The sequence below is a fragment of the Delphinapterus leucas genome, chromosome 8, assembly GCF_059928025.1.
Source record: "Delphinapterus leucas isolate spDelLeu-1000000601 "Yukka" chromosome 8, BTC_Dleu_Yukka2, whole genome shotgun sequence".
NCBI lineage: Eukaryota > Metazoa > Chordata > Mammalia > Artiodactyla > Monodontidae > Delphinapterus > Delphinapterus leucas.
The window spans coordinates 8,629,358-8,655,203 of NC_143136.1; the positions used below are offsets into that span (position 1 = coordinate 8,629,358).

Below are 25,846 nucleotides of genomic sequence, written 5' to 3' on the forward strand. Positions count from 1 at the left end.
CCCAGTCGTGCGTGGACCACAGTTCTGGATCGGTTTGGTCTTGGTTTGAGGCTCACCTTAGACACAGGATACCATCTCGATTCTCAGTTTATGGAGCCAGAGGCGCCGGGACAGAGGGGAGGTTCCCTCCGCTCCTTTCTGCTTAGACCCTCTTGTCGCAGGGTGAAGTCCCTGGTGCCCTCCCATCTTCCTGAACTGTCATCTGGCTGGAGCAGGGGCTGGAAGATTTGCAGGAGCCCCAGAAAGATGAGACCTGAGAAGCGCTGGGAGGAAGCGGGTCTGTGAGGGGTGGGGTGAGGGACAGGAGTGGATAAAAGCATTTTCAGAGCCGGGGGCCCCATGATTCTGGAGAGTGGGACCCAAGATCTTTCCTTAACATGGGAGGGTCACTGCAGGTACAGGGGAGCCACTGATTATAGATGTTGGAGAACCAACAAAGGAGAAAAGAAAACCCAGCCTGGATCTGATGTTGTAACAGCAGAAGCTGACCAACGGAGGCGTGAGTGAGGGCGGGGAGTCTGAGCCTGGAGCCCAGCGCTGGGAGGTCTGCTCCAGGGCACAGAGAGAGGGGAAAAGGCCAGAGCCGTTCCAGGGGGCCAGAAACAGCAGTGAAGGCATTTCAGTGCCTACCTGACCCACCCTAGGCAGTAGTCATGGTAGCTTACCTTCTGGCAGAAACCTTTTTTGTTAGCCACACCACCGTGCAGGAAAAAGATGGCAGTGTGTTTTATCCCTGAGCCAGACTGAGTTTCTGAGAGGATGTATTTAACCACAACTATGACCTTGACTTTTTGGTCCAGTTTGTTTGGCCTGCTGCTGCTCCTGCCTTATGATGACCTCCGAATCCTTGCAGGACCCCTGACCCTTACGACCGAGGCTGTGGAGGGAGTCTAGTCCCCAGCAGACCGCGAGCTTGTCACTGCAGCATCACCCTTGGTCCCTTTGCCGATTCCCCACACCCGGCCTCATGGTCACCTCTCTTGTCCCCTCCTAGTCTTACATTTACACACATCACAGAGGGATGGAAAAAACAGTGCAGGTGGAAAATTGTTCTCTCAAGAACGAAGGGTGAGTGGTTTGGAACTTCATGAGGGGGGTGTATGTTGCTAAAGAATCACAAGGGACCCAGCCAAACGACGTTTCCTTGAAGAGACCTGAGGCGGAAGGGGACGAGCCACAGCATCAGGCCACACTTCCTGTGGGCCAGAGCGGGGAGCACGTGGGTGAGTGGGAGGGCAGTTGCCTATGAAAATAATCAGAAGCAGAGTTAGCGACGCTTTTCCCCAGCCGCTAAGAGAAGGTGGGTTTTGAAGGAAGGTTGGGAGCGACGTGGCCGGCAGAACCCGCCAGCAACCCGAGTCTAAGCGGGTAGGTCACTGCTTCAAATCTTCAGGCTTGATGGTAAGTGACACCCAACACGAAGAATCATTAAACACACAATCAAAAAGGCAGGGATTTATCAGTGATTTATTGGCCCAGATGAGCAGGAAGGATCAGGGTGTTGCTGGAGACGGCTGCAAGCAGGACTCTGTCCAGGGATCTCACCTCTGTTTCCTCCTCAGTGGCGCCTCCTTCTCTCCTCCTGCAGGAGGGAACGCGGCCGGCATCTCAGCTTCGCCATCTAGAGGGAAAGGGGCCCCCAGGTCTGACTGGTGTGGCTCAAGTCCACCTCCCCCCCGCATGACTCCAGGGGGGCCAGGGTCAAGGCAGAGAATGGGATCTCCATTTGGACCATGTGGTGAGGGCGGGATGAGGAGAGACCCCTACTTGGAGGGAGGTCTGTCTGCTCAGGCATCCCGTGGCAGCACCCGAGTTTCTGATCACCAAGGAATACCAGACACGGGTGGGACGGCCCCACGGATGGTGCGGCAGAGGGTCACGACGCCTTAAAGCCATGTCGCTGTTGGGAGACGCCACCCTACACCTCAGCTTTGGTGGTGCCTCTGCAGCCTCTCGGTCAAGGCTCTCCCTTGCCAGCTGCCCCCCTGCACCTTTCTTAGTACTTGATCCTCCTTGAAGTCATTGTAATGGAAATGTCACTCCATTCTTCCCTACGCTCTGCAGTCACTGGGACAACAAGGGTGCAGGCTCCCTGGCTGCTCAGAGGAGGGACTGGCCGGGCCTGGCTTGGCCCCCTTTCTGGTGATGGGGGAGTCGGTCTCCTTGGGGTTCCAAGGCGGCCCAGTGATAGCCAGGTTCCCACCTCCCTATTTCCAGGTGTCCCTCCCAGGGGGCCCCCAAAAGCTCAGAAATCCTTCTCTTTTGCCTGATTTTTGTGTTTTTCCACTTGCCCCCTACTCCATGCCCTTTGTGGATGGAAAGTCCTGGTCACTGTATCCCTGCCCGGGAGCCCACGCCCAACGCTCCCCCTGCCCCCCGTCTCTGGGCCCCTCTGCCCTGGGCAACTGGGGCCTCACCTGTGGGGCTTTGGGCTCAGAAACTGGGTCCCCCTGAAGATGGCCCAGCTGGGAACCCCACACCAAAACATTAATCGACCCTCAAGCCCCGGGGCCCCGGGGCGCCCAGGAGGCCCCAAGCCCTCCAGTCATGCTGCCCCCCAGGGCGGCCCTGGAAGACTGGCCTTTGGCCTGGCGCTAGTGTCCCCCAGTTCAAGTCCCAGCCACTTCCGCCTGCACTCTTCTTGCTTCTGGCTTAGGCAATTTATCCAGGCTCTATGCCTGCCTTCTGCCGGTGCAGCCAGGTCCCCAGTACGCCCAGACCCTGCCCCTCTGCGCTTGTAAGTCACTGGGACCCTCAGCCTGGCTTCCGCCTTGAAGATGCTTTTGCCTGGGTTCAAGCCTGGCCTGAGTGCTGCCCGGGAACCCGCTGACGTGAGGAGGGCATCCACACTTATCTCCTCCTCAGCCCTGTCAGTGCTCCCACCTGGGTGTTTCAGAGTCAGAACACAAAGCCCTAGGAGTGTATCTGGGGAGCCCTCCTGACTCTCTGGGAGGGTGGCCCGCCACCGTGACTGGGAGGCAGCAGCAGCGCCGTACCCTTAAGCACACATGGCGGCTGTGTTTCTAGGCGGCACAGAAATAACGCAAGTGCAATCAGCAGCAGTGTGTCAAGGGGGAAGGTGCTCAAGGGCACCCCCAGTGACCAGATGTCACCCTCAGTTATCACGTGACCCAGGAGCAAGGCGCCACGTCAGCTCCTGCAGGGCAAAGGTCTGGAAGTGAAGTGATGTAGCCACCACCAGTCCGCGCCACGTGTCCCCCTTGCCGTTCTAGGGGGCACACACTGCCCTGATCCTTCCAACTTGCCCCTGACCCACCCAACCTTCTGCCCCAGGCTGCACCTTGCACACGCCTTAGCAACCGGCTCTGCTGCTGGGGGGCAGGGGGAAGCCTGGTTTGTAGTGTTCGTCACTTTCTGTGGTGTAAGTGTCCCCATCACAGCCAATTTCAAGCTACCAAAGTGATGTTACTGAGCACAGACTTGTGAAGGGGTGCATAGTAGGCAGCATTATAGTGTATCTCCCTCCTACAAATACAACAGGTGTATGTATCCTCCAGGATGTAGACAATATAAACAGTAAAACTAGGAAGGGATGAGTTTTGAGTATTTATTACCTTTGTTTTTAATAGAAATTATTTAATTTTAAGTTTATAAAATTTAAGCTTTGAAAATGGCTATGTTCAACACCAGCTCATAGAAATCCTGAACATTTAGCGAGCGGGCACAAACTGACTACAGGACACCACTGCCTCCTGCCCAGGTGGGACCTGGCCCAGGGCCTGGACCCAGCACTCCTCAAGATCACTGCTCCGTGGCCTGTGCTCCAGCTGCCCCTCTTAGAGCTCACGCCATCACTTTGGCCCCTCGTCCTTCTCCAGGAGACCCCACTGACCTCAAAGCCTCTAGCATCCAACTCGTTGCCTCAGCTTTTTCCCGGGGCCAGGCTGACCTCTGGCCCAGCACCGCTCTCTGGAAGGTGTCCTCAGGCAGCCCAACCCTCCTCCAGCTCTGACCATGGTGAGCACCCTCCACGCACTGCTTTCCTCCCCGGGTTCTGGAGCATGTGCTCCCAGCCTGGCTCCTCCCTGGAGACTGTCTCCTGCACCAGCCACTCTTCTTTCTCTCACCCCTGGTTCTGCCCTAGTTTTCTTATTTCTCCAGTTCCCTCCTCTGAGATCCCATCCATTCCCAAGCTTCAACTGACACCTTAAAGAGACGACTCTGTGTAGGTCTCTCTAGGCCTGACTTGCTGCGAATTCTACAAGCTCCTCCTGGAAATCTGCCCATCACTTCAGTCTGGTGCTGGTGCCCTGCCCTGAACTGTGGCTGTCTGCAAAGGCCAGGACTTCTTCCTAGAAGATGGACAGCAACTCACAGGCCAGTGGAACCTTGTCTCCTGCTGCGAGTTTAGCCAAGCTCCTCTGTGATGTTGCTGCAGCATCTGTTGTGTGGCTGACGCTGCAGAGGCTTTGAACTGACCCCAGCCCTCTCGCTAGTGCGTGGCCGAGGAACAGCCTGCAGCTCAGAGGTAAGAGTAAGTTCCCGATAGGACTTCCCCAAGGGCCTAGTGATATATAGTCTCCCCCACCTCCCAGGACCTCCCCGTGTGTCCCGTCCCCGACCCCAGGAGAGCCGTGTACCTCCCCCGGAGGTACTTCTCTGTTGCACTTTCCCTTCACCGGGGCTCCACCTAAGCAACGTTAATTTAACAAAATCACAACACTCCACAACCCAGTGCAGAGCAGCCCCACAGGATACGTTTGTTGAACTGAATTAAAATGGGAAGTTTATGCCACGGTGGAAAAACCATCCTGAAAGATTTGGTTCTGAGGCGTGAGGTAAGTTCTGAACACCCTCTCTATGGTAGATTGTCGCAGACCTGTCGGGTTTGTTTCTGGGTCCTTGTCGGTCCCTCTTGCACAGACTTGGCCTTGGCCATGTAACCTGTGTTGGCCAATGGGAGAGCAGCAAACGTGATGCAGGTAGAAACCTGAACAGCACGTGGGTTTGATCTCTCTCACTGCAATTGTTGCCCTGAGACCACCATGTGAACGAGCCTGAGCTAACTTGCTGGAGGATAAACCCAGGACCCAGCCCGCAGCCAACCGCCAGACATGAGTGAGGTCCTTGACTGCCCTCTGATCAGCTGGGTCCATCCAAGCCCGAGAGAGCTGCCCATCTGGGCCCAGCCTCCATTGCTGATCCACCCATTAGTGTGGATTAGTGCTGATCCTTCACATTAGTGAAGCTAATAAATTGTTGTTTTATGCCATTAAGTTTTGGGGGTAGTTTGTTATGTGCAAAAGTGAACTGCATCACTCCTTAGAACAACTCCCCACAGGGTCTGGAGAGCTGAAGATGGTCAGGCAGGCAGGCCCAGGCCCTCGGCCACGAGGCTGTACTATTAGCACCCTGGGAGGCCCCAGGAGGATCTCCCCAGATCCCAGGCGAGGCCAGTGAGGCATTCACCTCGCACACAAAATGTAAGGGGTGCCCCCAGATTCAAGATACATGATATTTTAATGCAATTCAGCAAACTATGGCTCGTGGGCTGGCTGCCTATTTTTGTAAATAAAGCTTTATCGGAATCGGGGCTGGGATTAAGGTTCTGCAAGCAAGGTAGGGCCACAGAAGCATGTGGTCAGATCCTGCTTGGTTTTTTTTAAAATAAATTTATTTATTTTTGGCTGTGTTGGATCATCGGTGCTGTGCGCGGGCTTTCTCTAGTTGCGGTGAGCGGGGGCTTCTCCTCGTTGCGGTGCGCGGGCTCTAGGCACGCAGGTTTCAGTAGTTATGGCACGTGGGCTCAGCAGTTGTGGCTTGCGGGCTCTAGAGCGCAGGCTCAGTAGTTGTGGTGCACGGGCTTAGTTGCTCCACGGCATGTGGGCTCTTCCTGGACCAGGGCTCGAACCCCGTCCCTTAAATTGGCAGACAGATTCTTAACTACTGTGCCAACAGGGAAGCCCCAGATTCTGTTTTTATTATAAGTTTGATACTTTGTCATGGATTTTTTGTGTTAATCTTATTTATTTGTGCTTTTTTTTTTTTTAGCTCCTTTGATTTGGGCCAAGTACTTTCCAGCCTACCGCGTGAGCCCTGGCATCTGACTAGATCTCAAACCTCTACCTGCCTATTATATTCCCACCAAGGGTCATAATTTAAGCTGTTGCCGGACTTTTACACTTGTTGTGAATGAAGCAAATGAGATCAAGTCCTACTCAGGAGAAATTAAGGGGCCAGTAACCAGAGAGCTGGGATCAGCTTTCAGGGGCAGAAGGACTCTTCCTGAAGGCCCATTTCTCCAAAGTTCCATGGACTCCTCTCCACGTCTTCCCTGAGTAGGTTTCATGGGCAAATCCTCAAAGCTGCATGATTCAGTTTCCAGATGACCTGTGAAAACGTTCTGGTTTCGGTTTTGTATATTTGATTTCCCCCCCGCACGCCACCCCGTAGACAGTGTTCATATCCACCTCCCATTAGGGCAGCAGAGAGCTAGAATATTTACGCATAAATCATTGGTATTTTACAAAGTCTCTTTTGTGCCATCAGCCTTGGGATGTGGAAGTGTGTGTCTGCAAGAGGGCTCTCCCAGAGGCCGAGGCCATGTTTAGTCCCCAGGGAACCGCCCAGGCCACTGCTGGTGACCTCAGTGTAGTTTGCCCACGTTGTTTTTTTATCCCAAATGGCCAGACATTTACAAATCACACTTGAGCTCATCCGCAGGCTTGAGGAGAAAGAGAAGTTCCCCTTGCATCAGGGAGGCTATGGGTGGTAACAGATGAGCCGCCCACTCCCTCTGGATTCTGGAGACAGGGCTTCTCCCACGCCAAGGCAGGGCACGGCTGTGCCAGTTGGTGGCATCTGAAGAATCTGAAGGGAGTGGACAGTGCTGGAGAGAATGGGAGAGGTTTTTCCATGATGCTCCTCTGCTGTTTATCAGCAAACACACTGCCTTTTCAACGTTTCACCGCGGAGCGCTTCCATTTCAGGGACCCAGCCTCTCCTCCTCCTGTTTGTCCGTATCAACAACACTGAGAGAAGTGTTCGTGTTTTCTCTTCATTCCTTCAGAGGTCAAGCCAGGAGTTCAGAGGGCCCGGAGGCTGACATTCCCAAGAAGGTAGGGCAGTGTTCCACACAGCCTCCTTCCCCAGGAACAGAGAGGGGCTCACGCATTTCCAGAGAATCAAGATGGGCCAGTGACACAACCACAGAGTTCTAATGTGCCCAGCCTGGCACCACTGCCAAGACCTTGCGAGATTAACCCAGGGTCCTGGCCCATGATGTGTTTACAGTCATCGCCGGGGCAACCTGGCCTCTTGCCTGCTCCAACATTCTCCCGTTTACCTCTCTGCCCGCTCTCCTGAGGAGTCAGAAGGCCATTGAAAAACGCAGTGCTTATCCTTTATTTACGTCCAGTGGGACCACAGTAATGTCTCCACTAATGGGCATGGCCAGGGCAGACGGACTGCCTGGGGGGCAGCATGTGATTTTATTCACACACACACACACACGTACCATCTAAATACTGATAATTTTATTTCAATATTTGTGTTTTAGAAGAGGTCAGACCCTGCGACTAGCTTGACTAACATTCCTGGCTCTGCAGTGAAGTGAAGTTTCTTCCTCTGTCCTCAGACGTGGGCCCTGAGGGCACCCTCGGCAAGAAGCGAGTACAGGCCTCCACCGGCGGGGGACAGTCACACTGCCTGGGGCACTATTTGTGCTTATGGTCTTAATGGAGGGAGAGCTCTGAGTCCTTAATACACACGTGCAGAAGCACGGGGCTGCCTTGGAATAGCCATATTCCCAGCCAGAGAGGGGAACACACTACATTCTTACCAGATTTTAAAAGAGGAAGAAAATACTAAGTCTGCTGCTCAGGCAGCGGGCTTGAGAATGAGTTTCTGTTACTGTCAGTCCCTTCTGTTTCCTCATACTCGGTCTGGGTGAGGGGGGCCAGTTTCCGCCGAGGCCAGGATCCCGTCTCCGGCCGAGCTGTCTGGCTCCGGCTCCTCCGCAGAAGCTCCCGAGATGGACGAGATGGACGGGCTCATGGATTTGGCTGTGCTGCCCCCCCCAGCTGGGTGCCAGGGGGAGGGCGGGCAGGAAGGGCGGTGGCAGGACCCTGGGGCATGGGCTGTGGTGGGCCTGGTCCTGGATGCCTGGAGGGCTGTCCCCCTCAGCCCCTGAAGCCACCTGGCGGCTCACTGACAACTGTCTCTTCACATCTGTCACCTGCAGCTGCTGGCTGGCTGAGGGCAGGAAGTTGGCTGGTCACTGGGCAACGGGATGGTGACACCGGGGAAGAACCCAGCCTCACTTCCTGGAAGACTGGCCGCCTGGAGAAGAAAATCTAGGCAAGCTGCCAGCGCCAGGCCGGTCTCAGCACAGAGCCCCCTCTGTCCCACACAAGCCCTCCTTTCAACAGGAGAACCTTCCCTCCCGGGTCACCTGCTCTGCGGCCAGGGCCTGAGTCGGGCGGCCACGCTCGTTCCTTACAGGAAGGAGGCTGCCCGGTGCGGGGACTCAGTGAGCTCCGCCGGCCGCGCGCCTGTGTCTGTTGAGGCCCAGGGACGCGTATCTGCTGCTCCCCACCCCGTGCGCCGGCCAGCCCGTCCGCTGCCGGGTGCTGCCACCGTGGTTATGAGAGCCTGGGCGCCCGGCCTGCTGCAGCCCGGAGGCCGGGCAGGGATGGGCGGCCTGCCTGCCCCTATCCTGGCCGCGCCCCCCCCCGCCCCCCACGGTACTCGCCGGCATTTCCTCCGGACCTGTGTGCGGAAGCACCGCGGTGGGGAGGCCGGGCTGGGGCCCCGCGTGTGTTTCCCAGCAGAGGGGCGCTGAAAGAAGGGGAAGGGCCCCGCGGGCTTCCCAGCCTCGGCCCATTTACACGCTCCCAGCCCAACGGCTCCCCGGCTGGCCAGAGCGCCCAGGGCCGCGTCAGGAAGGGAAGGGGCTGGCCACAGGCCTGCATACATCCTGAGAGTGACTGATTCTGTGCCGCTTGACGTTCTTTTGTTCGGTTTCTCTTTTGTTTTCCCTTATTTTTAGTAAAGCCCTTTAGAAAGTTACGGGCTCAGCTGGGGAGTGGAGGGGTGTGGTCAACTAGCTGACGGGCTGGGGACAGAGAAGCGGTCTTTACCGCTAGTAAAAGGGCCGGAGGGGGGCTCCAGGGACAGAGGGGGGCCCTTGGACACCCCCACCCCTCGGTCCCTCGGGCGACCCCTCCGCCCAGCCTGCGAGGAAGCACCTGCTTCTGTCTGATTTCGAGGCCACCCTGAGCTGCTGCTGGCTGCTTCCCACCAGAAGGCCGGTTCGGATTTCGGGGTTGACCTGCAAGCCCCACGCAGGGGGATCTTGTCTCCGAGTGGCACTGCCTGGAGGGTGTCATTCCGCCCATCTGTGTATGAGCCGCTGAGGCCAAGGGCAATTTCATAAACAGAAAGATGAGTGAAGAACCGGTCCCTGGGGCAGAGGAAGCGACTGGCTAGGGCCCTGGTCCTGCGGGGAGGGGAAGCGGGCCTTGGTCCGGTGGGCACGGAAGGGGCACCAGTCAGATGTGGAAGGCCAGCGCCCTTCCCTGCAGGCTAACTTACTTTGCAGGCTCCTCGTGGCGGACGCTGTGGAGCCGGGGCGGCTGGCCTGCTGTGGGCCACACGAGGAGAAATGAGGGGCCAGAGCCGATGCCTTGGCCTTGGGTGGGTTCAGGTCCAGGATCTCCGGGCTGCAGGGGGCCCGGGGCTTGTAGGCGAAGCCTGGTGTAAACTCCCTGGAACAAAATGTGCAATCTGAAGTCACAGGCGGAAGGAAGGACCCCCCTTTCCAAGCACTAACAGATGGCAGGCAGGCACTGTCCTGGGCACGCGGCGGGCGTGAGGGAGAGCAGGGCACCCAGAGCCATAAATCCCTGCCCCACGGAGCTCACGTTTTAGGGCAGGAGGGAGACGATGAAAGAGGAATCAATGCTAAGGAGGAGAGGAAGCAAGGAAGGGAATAGGGAACTTGGGAGAGTATTAAATTGTGAGATCGAATGGTGAGGAAAGCTGTGGCTGGCAGAGTAATGGTCCCCAGTTAGGTCCATGTCCTACTCCCTGGGACCTTACATGACAAAAGGGAATTAAGGCTGCAGGTGTGAGATTATCCTAGATTACTGGGGTGGGCCCAAGGTAATCACAAGGGTCCTTAAGAGTGGGAGAGAGGCAGATGTTTCATTTTTCAGATGTTAAAACTGAGGCTCTAAGTTCATAAACTTTCCCAAGGTCACACACATAACAAGCAGTTAGTGAGGCCAAGCTCTGAACCCAGTGGGATTTTATAGCCAGCCATCCTCCAGACGCCCTCAGGACCCCATCCCAATGGACCAGCTTCACAGAGACAGGAGCCAGCTTTCCTCCGGCACCTGCAGCCACCGCAGCTGGGGTTGGTGATGTGACTTCCCGGCCCAGCCCTTTGCTCTCTGGCTGTCATTGAGCTATATACATGCTCAATTCTTCTTCCCACCTCGACTTCTGGGGCCTTTGCTATCTATGCGCCCATTTTCCGGACAATAACTCTGAAGACTGGAGTCCCGGGTTGTCACCCAGGGTTGTTGTCACCATTGAATGAGCTGATGTCAGCGCCAGCTCCGCTCCCGGCAGGCAGCAGGTACTCCTATAGTCCAGCTGCCCTTCAATAAGTGGGTGTCTCCATCTGCGGGCTGCACACAGTGGGCGCACGGCAGGTACTGTGAGCTTGGCGAGTGAGGGGGTCCCCCCACTGCATCCCCTGGGATAGGGAGATGCTGACCGGCTGCAGGGCTTCCCAGTGGGCAGTGTGTGTGTGTGCGTGTGCGTGTGCGTGTGTGGTGTGTGCTGGGGGTTGAAACTGAGGTCTGTGGGAAGTGCGGGATCCAGTGGCCGGGAAGGAGGGTGGGGGGCCCAGAGGGTGCGCTCACCGGAAGTGCCTGGACTCTCAGTCCCGCTGTGCTGCTCTCTAGCTGGTGACGAGAGTGAGCAAGTCTGCTGACGTTTTGGGAGCCTCAGTTTCCTCACCTGTAAAGTGTTTTCTATAGGACAGCTCTGAAGGTAGGGTGGCTGTGCTCCGGGCCCAGTTGTGGTAAAGTGCCCCCTAAATGGGCGTTACGGCTCTGGGGAGTGAGACTCGGGAGGAAACTGCATAATTTTTGGATTCATTTCTATATGCCTCCTTTTTTTTTTTCTTTTATTGAGAATCTATTACTTTAATAATCAGAAAAATAAAACTTAAATATCTGAAAAGTCTCCAAATTCAAATTTAGAAAAAGACTGGCACATACTACTATATATAAAATAGATAACTAACAAGGACCCACTGTAGAGCACAGGGGACTCTACTCAATACCCTGTAATGGCCTCTATGGGAAAAGAGTCTAAAAAGGAGTGGATATATGTATACGTATAACTGATTCACTTTGCTGCACAGCAGGAACTAATACAACATCGTAAATCAACTATATTCCAATAAAGCAAAAAAAAACAGGCTGGCATAAAAACCGCCCATACTTTAGACAAGAAATCCTTCATACCAGGTTGAAAAGGATAGAGGAGATTCAGCCCTATTACTTTTTCTTAAATTTTAATTTTTTTTCTTCAAAAAGCAACATTTATTTTTATGTCACTCATAATATTGTCCCTCCAGGTGAACTCCCTAAGAGCAGCAATTTGGTCTAGTTGACCTTTGAGCCCCAGTGTCCAGCACGGTTTCTGAGCACCACATGCATTACCAGTGAATGAAAGAAAAGCAAAACGTTAGGGCAAAGGCGTCATAAATCCCGGTGTGTAGATCAGAGGAAAGAGCACACAACAATAATGAAGATGGGGGCTACTCAGGCATATGAGAGAGAATGGAATAAGGCTGAAAACAGAGCAATACAGAGTAGCATGTAAGTCTGACTGCAATTGTGTGAAAGCAGGCATGCATCGCTGACACTTCTTCCACATACAAAGAAGCTTCTTATATGGGCTAATGAGGTGGTTTTCCTTTCATATTATTTAGTTCAGATGTTTTCTCCTATTTTGCTGTTCTAATTTTGATATATAGATTTTTTTTTTTTTTTCTTTTTTTGGCCTGTGGCTTGTGGGATCTCAGTTCCCTGACCAGGGATTGAACCCGGGCCATGGCAGTGAAAGCCCGGAATCCCAGACCACCAGGGAACTCCCTAATTTTCATATTTTTTATCATTGTTATTGCAGTAAAATATACAGAACATAAAAATCTTGACCATCTTTAAATGTAGCCCCATTACACTTTAAGAAGGAATACTTGAGAGACACTAGTAAAAACTACTCAGGTGAGCACTGGGGCTATTCCCGGCAATGGTAACGGCACAGGGTCAGCCCTGGGTTACCTGGGGATGTCCCATCACACGGTCATGGAACAGGGTGGCCAGATTTGGAGGAGCTAGACGTGCAGGCCCAGGACGGCTGGCCCGCTTCACCCCGTGGGGCCTTAGAGCCAGTGGGCAGCAAGGTCAAGTTGCAGGGTCAGAGGCAGCCGAGGTGAGTTGGCAAGAAGTGAAGGGAGAAAAAAGTCTGGGCAGCAGGGCTGGGAATCTTTAACCTCCCAACCCAGGGCAACCAGGAAAGGGTCCCATCCTTTTTGGAGAGCGATTTGGCAATGCGTATGAATACCCTTACGTGCAGGTTAATTTTATGGGTCAACATTGCTGGGCCATGGCACCCAGGTATTTGATCAAATATTGTCTGGATATTTCTGTGCAAGTGTTTTTTGGATGAGATGAACATTTCAATAGGTGGACTTTTTTTTTTTTTGGCCGTGCTGTGCGGCTTGTGGGATCTTAGTTTCCCGACCACGGATTGAACCCGAGCCCTTGGCAGTGAGAATGCGGAGTCCTAACCACTGGACCGCCAGGGAACTCCTCATAGGTGGCCTTTGGGTAAAGCAGACTGCCCTCCAGAATGTGGGTGGGTCTCATCTGATCACTTTTGGATTTTGGATTTGTCAGGCCTCTGCTACTGTGGGAGCCGATTCCTTAAAAGAAATCTCTGTGTAGACACACTTCCTGTTGGTTCTCTTTCTCTGGAGAATCCTAACTAATACACCTTAAAAGGCAGCCTCCTCTCTGCCGTGGGACGTGGCCTTTGTTTGCCCAGGGCAGCGTTGCTGCTGCGAAAGAGCACCCTCAGACAGAGGCTCCCTCGGCTGGCTCCTCCCGTTGGCATTGGAGAAAATGGCCTTTGGCAGACACCAGGGGGCCGCCCTTCGGCTTGGCAGGTGCCCCCCATCCCATGAGGTTCCCCAAACCACCTGGGGGGCTGCAGGAAGCGGCGGTGTGGACTGAGGGCGCTGGCCACTGTCACTGAACTCTGCAGGGATGATGGCATCAGGACCCCCTGGAAAGGACTCTGTAGGAGGCGGGGATGGGCGTCTGTCGGTAAGGGTCAGCTTGGCCTCTGAGTGGCCCCTAGCCCCCTAATGCCCCAGAATGTTGAGCTCAGCAGTCTGGGCAGCTAGGAGCCAGAGCCAGGAACGGGCGACGGTCTGGCAGGAGATGGGGCCGGATGAGGGCAGAGCAGAAAAAGCACATGGATGGCAGTCGCCTACGATTTAGAAAAACGTAATCTGCTGCAGGAACACATGGTGCTGGGTCCTAGTAAGAGGCAAACTTCAATATATTGGTAAATTGGGAGGTGGCCTGCAAGGTAGGCGATTACTTATTAAAGAAGACTGGCCTGCTTATATTATCTCCCTTATCAATGGGAACATTGTTCTGGAAGGGAGTAGCAATAAAAGGCTTCTGGAGACATTTAATCTCTACTTGTGTTCGGAACGCTGCTGAGTCATAATCCGAAGATGGCTGGCAGCCGACGGGGTCGGCAAGGCCACGGGACAGTCTGGGCAGCAAGGCCCCTCACCTTCCCGGAGGTGACGACTGCAAAGCAACGCTGCACGTTCCAAGGTGCAGGTCAGCCCCTCCAGGTCTGGACCGACAGATTTCCCGGGAGAGGGCCTTGGCTCTTCTTGGGATAAATGCTTTTTTTAAAAAAATGCATTTTCATAGCCTGGTTAACAGCTACTCAAAGCTAAGCGGATAGAAAAAAGAAAAGGAGAACTTGGCTGTGGGGAGGTGTGGGATGGTGGGGTCCGAACATTTTTACTCCTGGCTTTTCTAGGAAGGCAACTGCACAGCAAGACCAGCTGCTGGAAGCCACGAGGCTGCAATCATCTTTACACCACCTCAAAGTTGGGGTTAAGCAACGAGGGCTAGGGCTATCATTCCGTCTACCAATGACCCACGCCCAGAGCTCCAGGGCCTTCCTTCTGCCGCAAATGAGGGCCCACCCAGCCAACTCATCTTCCTCCAGGGCCAGGGGCTGCCCTCCCCCCTACAGACAGAGAGAGGGGAGTTGTCAAGCCAGACAGAGAGCCACTCTCTCTTCCTTTCTCCTGAGGATCCATCCATTGCCTATTTTGAGCTCCTGCCCTGGGCCAGGTGTGGGAACACAGGGACAAACACCCTGCTCACGGCCTCTGTCTTTGAGGAGAGCGGGAGACAGTCACGGAGCACGTGACCACACAGTGAGCCTCGGGCTCACCATCTTTTACGCCCTCGGCCCGGTAGAGACATCCAGGACTGCCCCCCTCCCCTGTGCAGGTTCCAAGGTCCTTCTGGCTCATCCCCACACAGCAGGAAAGAAAGGTGCAGGCTCGCTGCCTGCCTCAGTGGGTGCCGGCTCTGCTAGGGCTTCTGCAGGTCATCTCTGACTCCCTGGCCACTCCTGCAGGCGGTGGGTGGCTTGAGGCCTCTCTGGAGCCTGGAATGCGGGCCCTCCCACTGCCTCACCCAGCTCCCCGAGGCGCCGCTGCTGCCGCCAGAGCGTGACCACAACTGAGGTTAGGGTGACCCTGCGGACACAGCAACGGAAGTCCTTCCCTGTTCTACGGGAAGGTGGGGCGCGGGAGGCCTGGACAGTCACTGTGGCAAGATCCCTCTACTTCCGAGACTGCAGGGCGTAGTCGTGTTCACCATGACTCTAGCCCAGTGTTTTAGTGCAGGAGGTTGGCTTGTCTATGGTGACACGCTCAGCCGGCAGGGCGTTCTGTGACCAGGAGGAAGTGGTGGGCGGAAGTTGGGAGACAGGCTGGGTCTGAGTCCAGAGCCGGGCCCCTCCCCCTGAGCAGGCTTCCTCCGAGCTGAAAGGGGGGCCTGTGAGAGATTGAGAAAAACAGTGCTTTCTAGGTTCTAAAGGATCCCTAGTAACCCGTCAAGCAGCAGTTTGTGCTCGTTGGGAAAGAGGGAGAGAAAAGAACTTTTATTTTCTTCTTGGAGGCCCAGTTTCGGTTTCAGGAAGCTGACATCGGAGCCCAACCATTTTACTGATCTCGTTCATCTTTCTCCCCTCCAAAGCCAACTGCTAAGATAGGACACCGACCTCAAATTACTTCTAATCACAAACCCTCCCAAACATGTTTACCTATCAGTTCTTAAAACTAGTCTCTTGGGCATGTTTGTAAGTTTTTCTCTCCTTCCGGTCTGACAACTGATAACTCTCCTGAGGCAGGTCCCTCCCCTTGGGCTCTGAGGTTATCAAGCGCGGTGACCACAGTCCCCCGAGGATCTCAGAACCGCACTTCAGGGCCCAGCGAAACGCTCCTTTGCTTCCATCGTCAGACGCTGGGCCTCAGAGGAGCCTCCCCAGGATACCTCCCCATCCCTACCTGGTGATCTCGCCACTGTCCAGGGCACAGGGCACCTCCCTAGGCTGGCTCGGGCCCCCCGCTGGGGGCAGGTGAGGCTCTCCCTGACGTCCTGCTGGCAACCACTCTCCCGACTTGGCATCGATGGCGGCTGGGGAAGAGGAGAGAGCTCAGTTGACTTCTGCTCTGGAAGCTCTTTGAGGATGCTCTTTGCTGGGCCGCGCCCTGAAGTCGAGAAAAGCACACACCCCGGGCCAGTCCCTCACGGCTCCCCGGCGCCTGTGGATGGGGACTTGTTTACTCGTGCAGCTCGGGGCCTTTCCAGATGGCCACTTGATGTACTTATAACCTGAGGGTGCAACAGGCATGCTCTGGCTGGAGCACACGGAGCCCAGAGAAGGACAGACCAGCGGCCCTGTCGCCTCCCACACTCCCACTGCCTCTCAGGGAAAAGCCAACAAAAGCCAGGATTGTCTCCTGGGCCCCTGCTTGGCACTGATGCACAGCGGCCCAGAGGCACCCTGAAAACCTCTTCGTGTTTATTTGAAATTCAAGTTCGCCTGGGTGTCCTGTATTTTTATTTGCCAAATCTGGCAACCCCAGAGGTGGGGCTCTCTTTGCCCTGTGCTGCCCCAGGATCCTTCAGGCCTGAATCCCTGTCTTCCCCCAGGGGCAGGAACCTCCATAATACCACCTAGCAAGGACAAGGCCACCTAGGTCACCCCAAGATCACGGGGAGTGATGGGAGAAGTCCCAGATGACACTGCCGCAGATGCCTCCCAAGGGTCTGGGGATGGGCCTGTTCTGTATTTCAAATGACGTGGACCCCTCTTTCTCCAGCCCTGCTTCTCCTCTTCTTGTTCTACAGCCAAAGGGGTCCGTGTCACCATCAGAGCAACACTGTGACAGTCTGGATTCACTGCTTCCTTAATCCAAGCTCTTTTCAGCTCTTTCATTAAAAAAAAAAAAGTCTCTCTAGCACCTTTGCAATGTGGCCTCTGCTTTATCTTAAATATAAAGAGTCTTCCCTACATAAACAGACATGTCTCCAAAGAAGACGTACAGATGGCCAACAGGCACATGAAAAGATGCTAAACATCGCTAATTATTAGACAAATGCAAATTAAAACTACAATGATATACCACTTCACACCGGTCAGAATGGCCGTCATTAAAAAGTCTCTAACAAATGCTGGAGAGGGTGTGGAGAAAAGGCAACCCTCCTACACTGTTGGTGGGAATGTAAGTTGGTGCAGCCACTATGGAAAACGAATGGAGTTTCCTCAAAAAAACTACAAATAGAGTTGCCATATGATCTAGCAATTCCACTCCTGGGCATATATCCAGACAAAACTATAATTCAAAAAGATACACGCGCCCCTATGTTCATAGCAGCATTATTTACAATAGCCAAGACACTAAATGTCCACTGACAGATGAATGGATGAAGAAGACGTGGTACATATATACCATGGAATACAACTCAGCCTTAAAAAAGAATGAGATAATGCCATTTGTAGCAACATGGATGGACCTAGAAATTATCATACTAGGTGAAGTAAGTCAGAAAGAGAAAGACAAATACCATATATGGTATTTGTGCCATATATGGTACAAAAACACATACTCACTTATACGTGGAATCTAAAATATGACACAAATGAACTTATCTATGAAACAGAAACAGACTCCCAGACATAGAGAACAGATTTGTGGTTGCCAAGGGGGCGGGGGGTGGGGATGGGATGGATTGGGAGTTTGGGACCAGCAGGTGCAAACTAGTATATATAGAATGGGTAAACAAGGTCCTACTGTAGAGCACAGGGAACGATATTCAATATCCTGTGATAAACCATAATGGAAAAGAATATAAAAAAGAATGTATACATATGTGTAACTAAATCACTTTGCTGTAGAGCAGAAATTAATGCAACATTGTAAATCAACTATACTTCAATTAAAAAAAAAATCTTCCCTGCAGGTCTCCTCAAATCCATAGCAAGGGGGCACAGCTTTGACTTCCAGATAACTCTCTTTTGACCCAAACAAGGACTCTGTTTCTGGTATGGAACCCAATGGGTGGCTTTATTTACAGTCCACATTGGACAGTCTCCACCCAGAACTGGGACTGGAACTAGAATTTCAGCCTTCTCTGATCTGCTCTTCAATGGACAGCTGGCCTGCTTGTCTGTGCTCTCTGCTCAATGGTCGTACAGTAAGTCCCCTACATACAAACCTTCAAGTTGTGAACTTTCAAAGATGTGAACGTGGATTTGCACGTCCAGTCACGTGAGTTAGTTCACGTCTCTGGCGTACATTGCCATGTGTGTGCATCCTCTACAAATGGTTGCAGCAGCCATTCAGAATGCAATCCGGTGCTACCGGGTCATCTATGATGAGAAAAAAGAGCTACTACCCAGACGTCACTGGATCGTTTTTTCAAGAGGGTAGACAGAATTGAATCCAGCAAGGAACCAGAACCTGTGCCATCAATGTCAGGCGAGAGTGAAATTGCAGCTTGCCCTCCATCTCCTATTGCTGACGACCCTTCAGCTCTACCATCTCCCACCTCCTCCCCCTCCTCCAGTCAGTAACTCTTCTTGCCTGTTCCCTCGATGCCAGCCCTTGTATGCCAGCTGTTGTACTGCACTGCTGCACTTTTCAAGATACCGTGCTGTAAGATCAAAGATGTTTTCTTTATTTTGTGTGTTTGTTTTTTATGTATTATTTGTGCAAAAAGTATTATAAACCTATTACAGTACAATGTAGCTGATTATATTAGTTATAATTAGTTATATTAGTTATGAGTATCATATTAGTTAGCTGGGCACCTAGGCTAGCTTCGTTGGATTTACGAACAAATTGGACTTACGAACGTGATCTCAGAACGGAACGCGTTCCTATGTAGGAGACTTAACTGTTTAATAAAGTCCAGAGGACCAGGTTTGGGTGTATGAAATAATAGTTGAGTGGAACCACACATGAGTGCTGAGCTACACACAGAAAATCCCATGAGAGTTAATGGTGTTACAAGATGGTGCCCAGGGGTAGGCAGCCCTCCAGGATCAGGACCTTTCCCCGGCCACTGGTGGTGGGAGACAGCTGGCAAAGCCCTCTGGCAGGAGGGAGGAGGCACCAAGCTGGGGTCTCCGGAGACCCTCTGAGGTCTTCTCGGTTCAGTCACCAAGCAGTAGCCACCCCTCCGTCCTTGCCTATTCCCTCTGCTTAGGCCACACTGCAGACTTTCAGAGCACCCGCTGCGGCACACCCCCCGCAAGAAAACCAGCTCCACTGAAAGAGCTGGGATCTGGGAGGAGAAGGGCAGTGCGTGCGTGCACCTGAGGCTTCCTGGGACAACCACTGCTTTCCTAGCTGTTAATCCATTTCAGACAGGGCTGGCGTCGTCCCTCCACGGCCCACTGACAAGGCATGTGATTTTGATACCCCCGTTTTGGTTGATGGGGAATGAGAATGACTTGCCTCGGGCCAGTATCGTGCAACACTCTAAGTCACATTCTTGGCTTCTTTTTCTTGGGAACTATTTCCTTTCGGCTCCGTGGGGCTGAGTCCTTTGCTTAAAAATAATGTACTTTCTGGGCCTGCATTCAACTGATCAAGCCGTTTGAGGATCCCGCAGGTTCCTCATCACGAGTCCTGCCTTCAGTGTTGACTGAATGCACAGGTGTGATGGGGTGTCCTGAACAAACCCGACATGTGGGCCACGGTGCTGGGTTCCCATGGGTCTAGAGGTGTTAATTCCCAGCATGAGGGTAGCCAGACTCAGTAGCAAGTCATGTGTGAGGGGAGCTGTGGGGAGTGGCCAGGCGAGGCCAGCATGGGATGCGGGGGGACAAGGTGAGCAGGAGAAGAGACGGGCAAGAAAGAGCTAGGGGGGTAGGACCGGAAGGACAGTAGGGTCAAGAGGAAGTCAGATCAGCTCTTGTCGGGGAAGGAGTGAAACCGGAGCCGGTGAGGGTCAGGACGGCCCGCTGCCCACCGCTGTCCCCTCCTTCCCTCAACCGTGGCACTCAGTCCCAGGTGCAGCCTCAGAACCAGTCTCAAGGCAGCATTCCAAGCACACTGGCTGAAGCCTGTTTGCACGCAACCTCACGTGGAGGCTGAGAAGAGGAAGAGATGGCGGTGGCGAGACAGGGTGGGGAGCTGGCACTGGTCCACGGATGAGGCGAGAGCCAGGGTGGCTGCAGCTGGGCAAAAGGAAGGAAGCACAGAATCTACACCGGAGACGGAATCCACGCTCATTAAATGACCCCGGGATGCCGATGACCCGGACGCTTGGCTTCTCCAAGGGGAGAACTTTTGTCAAGGAAAAGGATTGTAAAGGAGAACTACAGGTGCTGGCCTGAGGTGGAGACACGGCCTGGGGGTGTAGGGAGAGACTAATATGCCTGGTGTCTGCAGGGGGAGTGAGGGCGGACTGGGGGTCAGTGTAGTGGAGTCCACCGAGGCAGGAGGGCAGTAGATGGGCTCCCAGCCAGACCTAAGCGAACAGGAGCAGGTGGAAGATGGGACCCAAAAAATACGGCCTCAGTGTTCACAGCAGGCTCATGGGTGCACCCGACAGCGTGGCCGGGCCCGTCCGGAGGGGCTGGTGAGCAGCTGCTGCCTCTGCAGGGAGAGGCACTGGGAACGGCTGAAGATCCCAGGGATGGGCGCCCATTGTTTTCCTGCAAGGAACCAGACCCTGCCAGGGCCAAAGGCAGTTGTGCTTGAAACTAACAAGAACGTCTACATCACCCGCTGACCCTCAGCCACCTCTATCCCTGACAGCCTCAAGTGCGTCCACCCTACAGGTAATAATACCATGAGAAATCGTTCCAAAAGATAGGACCACACTTATAATCCGTGCAAGACAGAGGGTCACCCTGGTGGTCATTTGGGTCAAACAAGGATGTTACTGCTAAATAAGTTTAGCCTAAATGCAACTGTTTGGAAGTCCAGGCCTATAGAACTTGAACTCATTTTAAACTCAGTGGCATTAGGTCAAACTGGCAAAAAATTGTTAGACAACCTAAAACCTCCACCCCAGGAGCAGAGACCTCTGGGTAAATTATGGAGCTAGTCGTCTTTTAGAGAAGGCATATTAATGTCTGCAGCTCTAACAAAACCCATGTAAAATAACAGATGATCAAAGCTGGCAAAACCTCTAACACTGCTTATAGCCAAGAGATCCTCTCCTGGGGTAACCAAATAACCTGGCTTTCTTCTGGCGCCGTGACAGGTCTATTGCTCTGAATTGGGGATGAGAAGCATTTGAATCCAACTGTGAGCAGATTATAAAAGCTCGCAGATGTTTCTCATACTGGAATCTGACCTGCTCCTCTGTTGTTTTTCTATTTGAATGGATATTAGAGTCTTATCTGATCTGTTCATATCTTTTTAATTTCCTCTTGAAAATTAAAAAAAAAAACTTTGTACATTTCTAATTCAAATCACATATATTTTTTCTGGCATCTAAAAACTACATTTATCCCCCATCAGTCTCTGATGAACTCAACTGGATACTTCAAAATGTGTTTGGATCCCACAGTAGTTTTTGCTCCTAGCCAACATTTCCGACTCAATTCAGCCTTCTAACACGTGGCTGACCACCTCAGCACCAGAGTTTGGGGCACCAAAGTTTTGGTCAAAGGTCTACATTGTTTTGAGATTCCTACTTAAAAATCTCACATTAAACACAGCTTCCCCAGTCAGAAATGTTGCTCAGATAGCTTGCACATGTGAGCACTGGACACAGTGCTCTGAGAGAAGGGGGTCTAGAGGAAAAGCCCACGGTCAGGTCTGGCTGTGTGGTCGCAAGCCTGTGGGCCTCTACGACACGGAGCAGTGGCTGAGAACAGAGGGCTTCTCAGGAGCAAGTGGGAGGCCAAGGCCTTTCTGGGTCTGTAACTACAGCTGCTTCATAAGATTCCAGGCATCACCAGTCCCAGAGCTGCCCCCAGTCCCAGAGCTGCCCCCAGGCCCAGAGCTGCCCCCAGGCCCAGTGCTGCCCCCAGTCCCAGAGCTGCCCCCAGGCCCAGAGCTGCCCCCAGTCCCAGAGCTGCCCCCAGGCCCAGAGCTGCCCCCAGTCCCAGTGCTGCCCCCAGTCCCAGAGCTGCCCCCAGGCCCAGAGCTGGCCCCAGGCCCAGTGTTGCCCCCAGGCCCAGTGTTGCCCCCAGTCCCAGAGCTGCCCCCAGGCCCAGTGCTGCCCCCAGTCCCAGAGCTGCCCCCAGTCCCAGAGCTGCCCCCAGGCCCAGTGCTCCCCCCAGTCCCAGTGCTGCCCCCCAGTCTCAGTGCTGCCCCCAGTCCCAGAGCTGCCCCCAGGCCCAGTGCTGCCCCCAGGCCCAGAGCTGCCCCCAGGCCCAAAGCTGCCCCCCACATGCTGCCAGTATGCTTACATGAGGAGGAAGTGCAAGGCTCAGGACCAGGCATGACCCCCTTGCAGACTGGACGGTGGGCATTTGGCAGAGACGGGAGGCAGCTGTTTCTGGCATGTTTGGCCATCTGGGGAGAGATGGGATGGTCTTCCAGCCTGGAGGAAAAAAAGAAAAACAGTAATAAATACAGATGGGAGATATTTGACTGCTGACTACTGTGTAGCATCACAAAAATGCAGGAAGTGGAAGTACCTGAAAGCCTTTTGTTAAACTGATATTAGCACATATTGAATCTCTTTAGAAAGAGGAAGTGCCCTTACCTCACTCTTGTTAGCTCTTATAGATTTACAGTGAAACATGGCTATTATTTTTCTAACACACAATTGGATCTTTTGGCTTTGGGTGACACGGGAGCATGACATTTCAACCAAACAATTTAAAGTATCAATCTTCTGGGCTTTCTTCCAAGGATGAAGCAGATTAGCAAAGGGATGAATTCCATCAGAAAAGACGTGACATACGTCAGCCGTGACAACAAGAGTTAGGCCGGAACAGGACTGGGGAAGAGCTTGTTCTCTGGAACACTATCAATGGTGTGTGCAGTGCCTACCGCTGGCACCTGGGTCGATGGAGACTCATTCACCCAGCAGACATGCAGTGGGCACCTGCGAGAGACAGGGGGCCTGGGCAAAGCACATCACAGGGAGGTAAGTAGGATGTGGGGTGGCATCTCCCGTCAGCCTTCACAGCAGATCCCCAGGAAGGTTCTGCAGTGTGCACACAGCAGCACAGCACTCACTCCCCTTCAACAGGGAGATAGCAGCCACCTGCTCCAGCACGGCAGGCTTGTCCCCCCCTCTGTCTAGGGTTGCGCCCCATGAAACGGCTGTTCTTGAATGTCAGTTCCAGCAGCAAAGACAAGCAGACAGCTAACTGCCGTGCGGGGCAGAAAAGCCTCTGTGTGTGTGTGCGTGTGTGTAAGAGAGAGGCAGACAGACAGGCTCAGCCGGTCTTGAACTCTGAGCTGGGGTTTGTCAGGGGCCCGAAGACGGAACATTTCCCGGCAGAGGTAGCAAGCACCATGAACAGGCAGGGCAGGATATAGAGCAAAAGGCAAAAAAAAAAGCATATATGTGCGCTGCTTTGTTACAGAGATTTAGTGCACTCACAACGCAGGCTGGAGGGCACACAGTGTCCTGGGGAACGTGGGGCTTCGAGGCTGAGGTTGGGGGGTGTCAATTAAGAAGGAACTGGTTGGCCAGCATTTGATTAGATTTGGTCCCTAAGGGAAACAGGAGTCACAGCAGTGACGTTTTGTTTGTTGCTGTATCCCCGGTGCCGAGTTGTTCATTACAGATTACTATAGAGCAAACCTGGAAATAAGCAAACCGCCCAGCTGTAGGGGATAACTAAGTAAAATATGTCATATTCATTTGAAATATCTTATGGCCACTGTTGTATGAATAAATGTAGGTTTCTCCCCTGCTCTCTATAATCCCCTTATTTGCACCTGTTTCTCTCCAGCGTTCTCTCCAGACAGGAGAAGAGGCCACCCAGACCACGGAAGAGGCTTCACCCTGACCAAGCTGGACTGCCTGGCCTGGGGCTCCCCAAGAGCCCCCAGGGGTCAGGTCCTCAGGTGCCCAGGGAGACCAGAGGCTCTGGATAACCAGACTAGTTTTGTTTATATAAACAGGGTAGGAGCAAGGCTATGAAGAATGAATAAGGCTTGGCAGCCAAAAATGCATATCGGTGCTTTATAGAGTCATGTAGAAATAAGCTGACGGCATCTTAAACTGTGACACTCCATCCCAACAAAGGGCCTGGTGCTACGGTGAGAGGCTGCAGAAAAGAACAGGAGTCCTTTCTGGGTAGACCCACTAGTCCTTTTGGTCCTTTCCTTCAGAATCACATTGGCCAACACCAGCCTTCTCCTGGATAAAGGCTGTAAGTGGCTTGGAGACCCTGAGGGACATGGGGGGAAGAGGGAGACTCAACCTCTTTCCTTTCAAAAAATCCTCAAAAGATAAATAATAAAGAGATAAATGCTTTCTGATATGAAATTTTATTTTGAATTTTAAAAATACGTACATCTTACACTGCAGTTGATCAAAACAAAGCTTAAGAAAGTAAATCCCCGCCTCTTTTAGTACCCAGACTTACACTGGGTACCCGGTCCTGTGGCCGCCGGGAGTGATGGGCCGGCACAGGGGCTCAGGGCCGCCCCACTGCACGCCGGCCGCCCCCTTTCGCCTCACCTTCCCCGTGTTGGTCATGATCTGGTGGAAGCAAAGAGGAAACAGAGCTGGAGAAATCATCTGGTTGAGAGCTGACCTAGACATTCTAACTCACTACATTTAATAATCTATAGTAATAAGAGGATTTGCAAATAAGTGAGGAAGGATCATGACACAGATCATTCAGCTAAACAGAAAATTTCGCGGAAAATCTGCTTAGGTTTTCATATTATACCATTTAGCAGTATAAATAAAAAAAACAAAATCAAACCACGGAAAAAGGAGAAGAAAACAACTGGATATAGTAACTTATCACATCCCTGGAGAGGACTGACTTTTGAAAGTAAGAAGGGAAAAAAGACAGACAGATTTGGTTTCATAAAAAAATCAACATTTCCACGTACACAGTAATTTAATGATAAACCAAATTAACAGGTAAACAACGAACTGGGAAGAAATATTTACAGCACGTATAATAGAGGAAAGCTTAAGATTTTCATTAGATAAAGAGTTCTTACAAATCAGTAAGTAAAACACTAAGTAGATGACTGGGAAAAGAATTCCAACAGCCAAGTCACAAAATAAAAAGTATCACCAGTAAAGAGAAGAAAAAATGATGATCGACTTTATAAGTAACTAGAAACTACAACTTTACAAAAAGTGTATCATTCTCCAATTATTAAGTGAGTGACAATTAAAGAAATGACCCCATCCACTTCTGACAATAGTTTAAAATGTCAGTGGCATGGAAATTTGAGACAGCTCTTTTGGAAAGTAATTTGGCATTTTATATCAAGAGTCATTAAAATGTTCATATCCTTGGGTGTTAAACCCTAGAGAGAGAATCCAAAATGTGGAAGATGTTAAATAAAGCTGTACGTTACAAAATCATTACACAGTAAAACTGGAACAATCTAACTGTCTAGTAATAGGGGAATAATTAAGTAAAATATGGCATATTCATTGGAAATATTACATGGCCATGTACAATGATACAGACTAGGTTATGAAGAAAAATGTTTATTTAAAACATTGTTAGGTCAGGTTATAATATTGTACATAAATGATGCTTTTCATTATGCTAAGTACACAAAAAGACTGGAAGGAAATGAACACTAAAATGATTATAGTGGCTACATAGGACAGTGAACCAAGAATAATTTTTTTCCTCTCTATTTTCCGAGTTTTCTGTAATATGGTTATATTATGTTAATAATTAAGAAAAACTGTTTAAAGAAGAAATCACTGTAAAATTGGTGAAATGTGAATGAAGTCTGCGGACTGTACCAACATCAGTCTCCTGGCCCAATACATGCTACAGCCACCACTGAGGACGCCAGGTGCGGGGTGCACGGGACCTCTCTGTACTACTTTTTCAACTTCCCGTGAATCTGGAATTATTTCCAAATAAGAAGCTAAAGAAAAATTTTTAATTGGAATTACGTCTTTTTTTTGTTTGTTTGTTTTTGTTTTGTTTTGTTTTGTTTTTTGCGGTACGCGGGCCTCTCACTGCTGTGGCCTCTCCTGTTGCGGAGCACAGGCTCCGGACGCGCAGGCTCAGCAGCCATGGCTTACGGGCCCAGCCGCTCCGCGGCATGTGG

The 25,846-nt window shown here is 52.2% G+C and overlaps 1 protein-coding gene and 2 long non-coding RNA genes across 10 annotated transcripts in view; 2 read left to right on the top strand and 1 right to left on the bottom strand.

The window, feature by feature from the left end:
• Nucleotides 1-702: 702 nt before the first annotated feature.
• ARMC9 (armadillo repeat containing 9) overlaps nucleotides 703-25,846 on the bottom strand; it is a 145,639-nt gene continuing 120,495 nt past the window's right edge. For 2 of the 8 annotated variants that reach the window (XM_030760484.2, XM_022567944.3), the window contains exons 21-25: nucleotides 24,172-24,287; nucleotides 22,030-22,163; nucleotides 15,656-15,785; nucleotides 9,556-9,728; nucleotides 703-6,351 (exon numbers count right to left, since the gene is read on the bottom strand). In XM_030760484.2, coding sequence (XP_030616344.1) covers nucleotides 6,176-6,351; nucleotides 9,556-9,728; nucleotides 15,656-15,785; nucleotides 22,030-22,163; nucleotides 24,172-24,287 — 729 coding nt within the window. In that variant the 3' untranslated portion in view covers nucleotides 703-6,175. Of the gene's footprint in view, nucleotides 9,729-15,655; nucleotides 15,786-17,870; nucleotides 18,025-22,029; nucleotides 22,164-24,171; nucleotides 24,288-25,846 lie in introns of those variants that run through there. The other 6 variants (XM_089916227.1, XM_022567943.3, XM_022567947.3 and 3 more) reach the window with 5 other exon arrangements.
• Nucleotides 942-9,066, top strand: LOC111171926 (uncharacterized). Its single transcript, XR_016394011.1, has 3 exons — nucleotides 942-1,401; nucleotides 4,191-4,489; nucleotides 6,013-9,066. It is a non-coding gene; the product is annotated as an uncharacterized LOC111171926 (long non-coding RNA).
• Nucleotides 19,150-24,516, top strand: LOC111171927 (uncharacterized). Its single transcript, XR_002643788.3, has 3 exons — nucleotides 19,150-20,445; nucleotides 22,478-22,715; nucleotides 23,533-24,516. It is a non-coding gene; the product is annotated as an uncharacterized LOC111171927 (long non-coding RNA).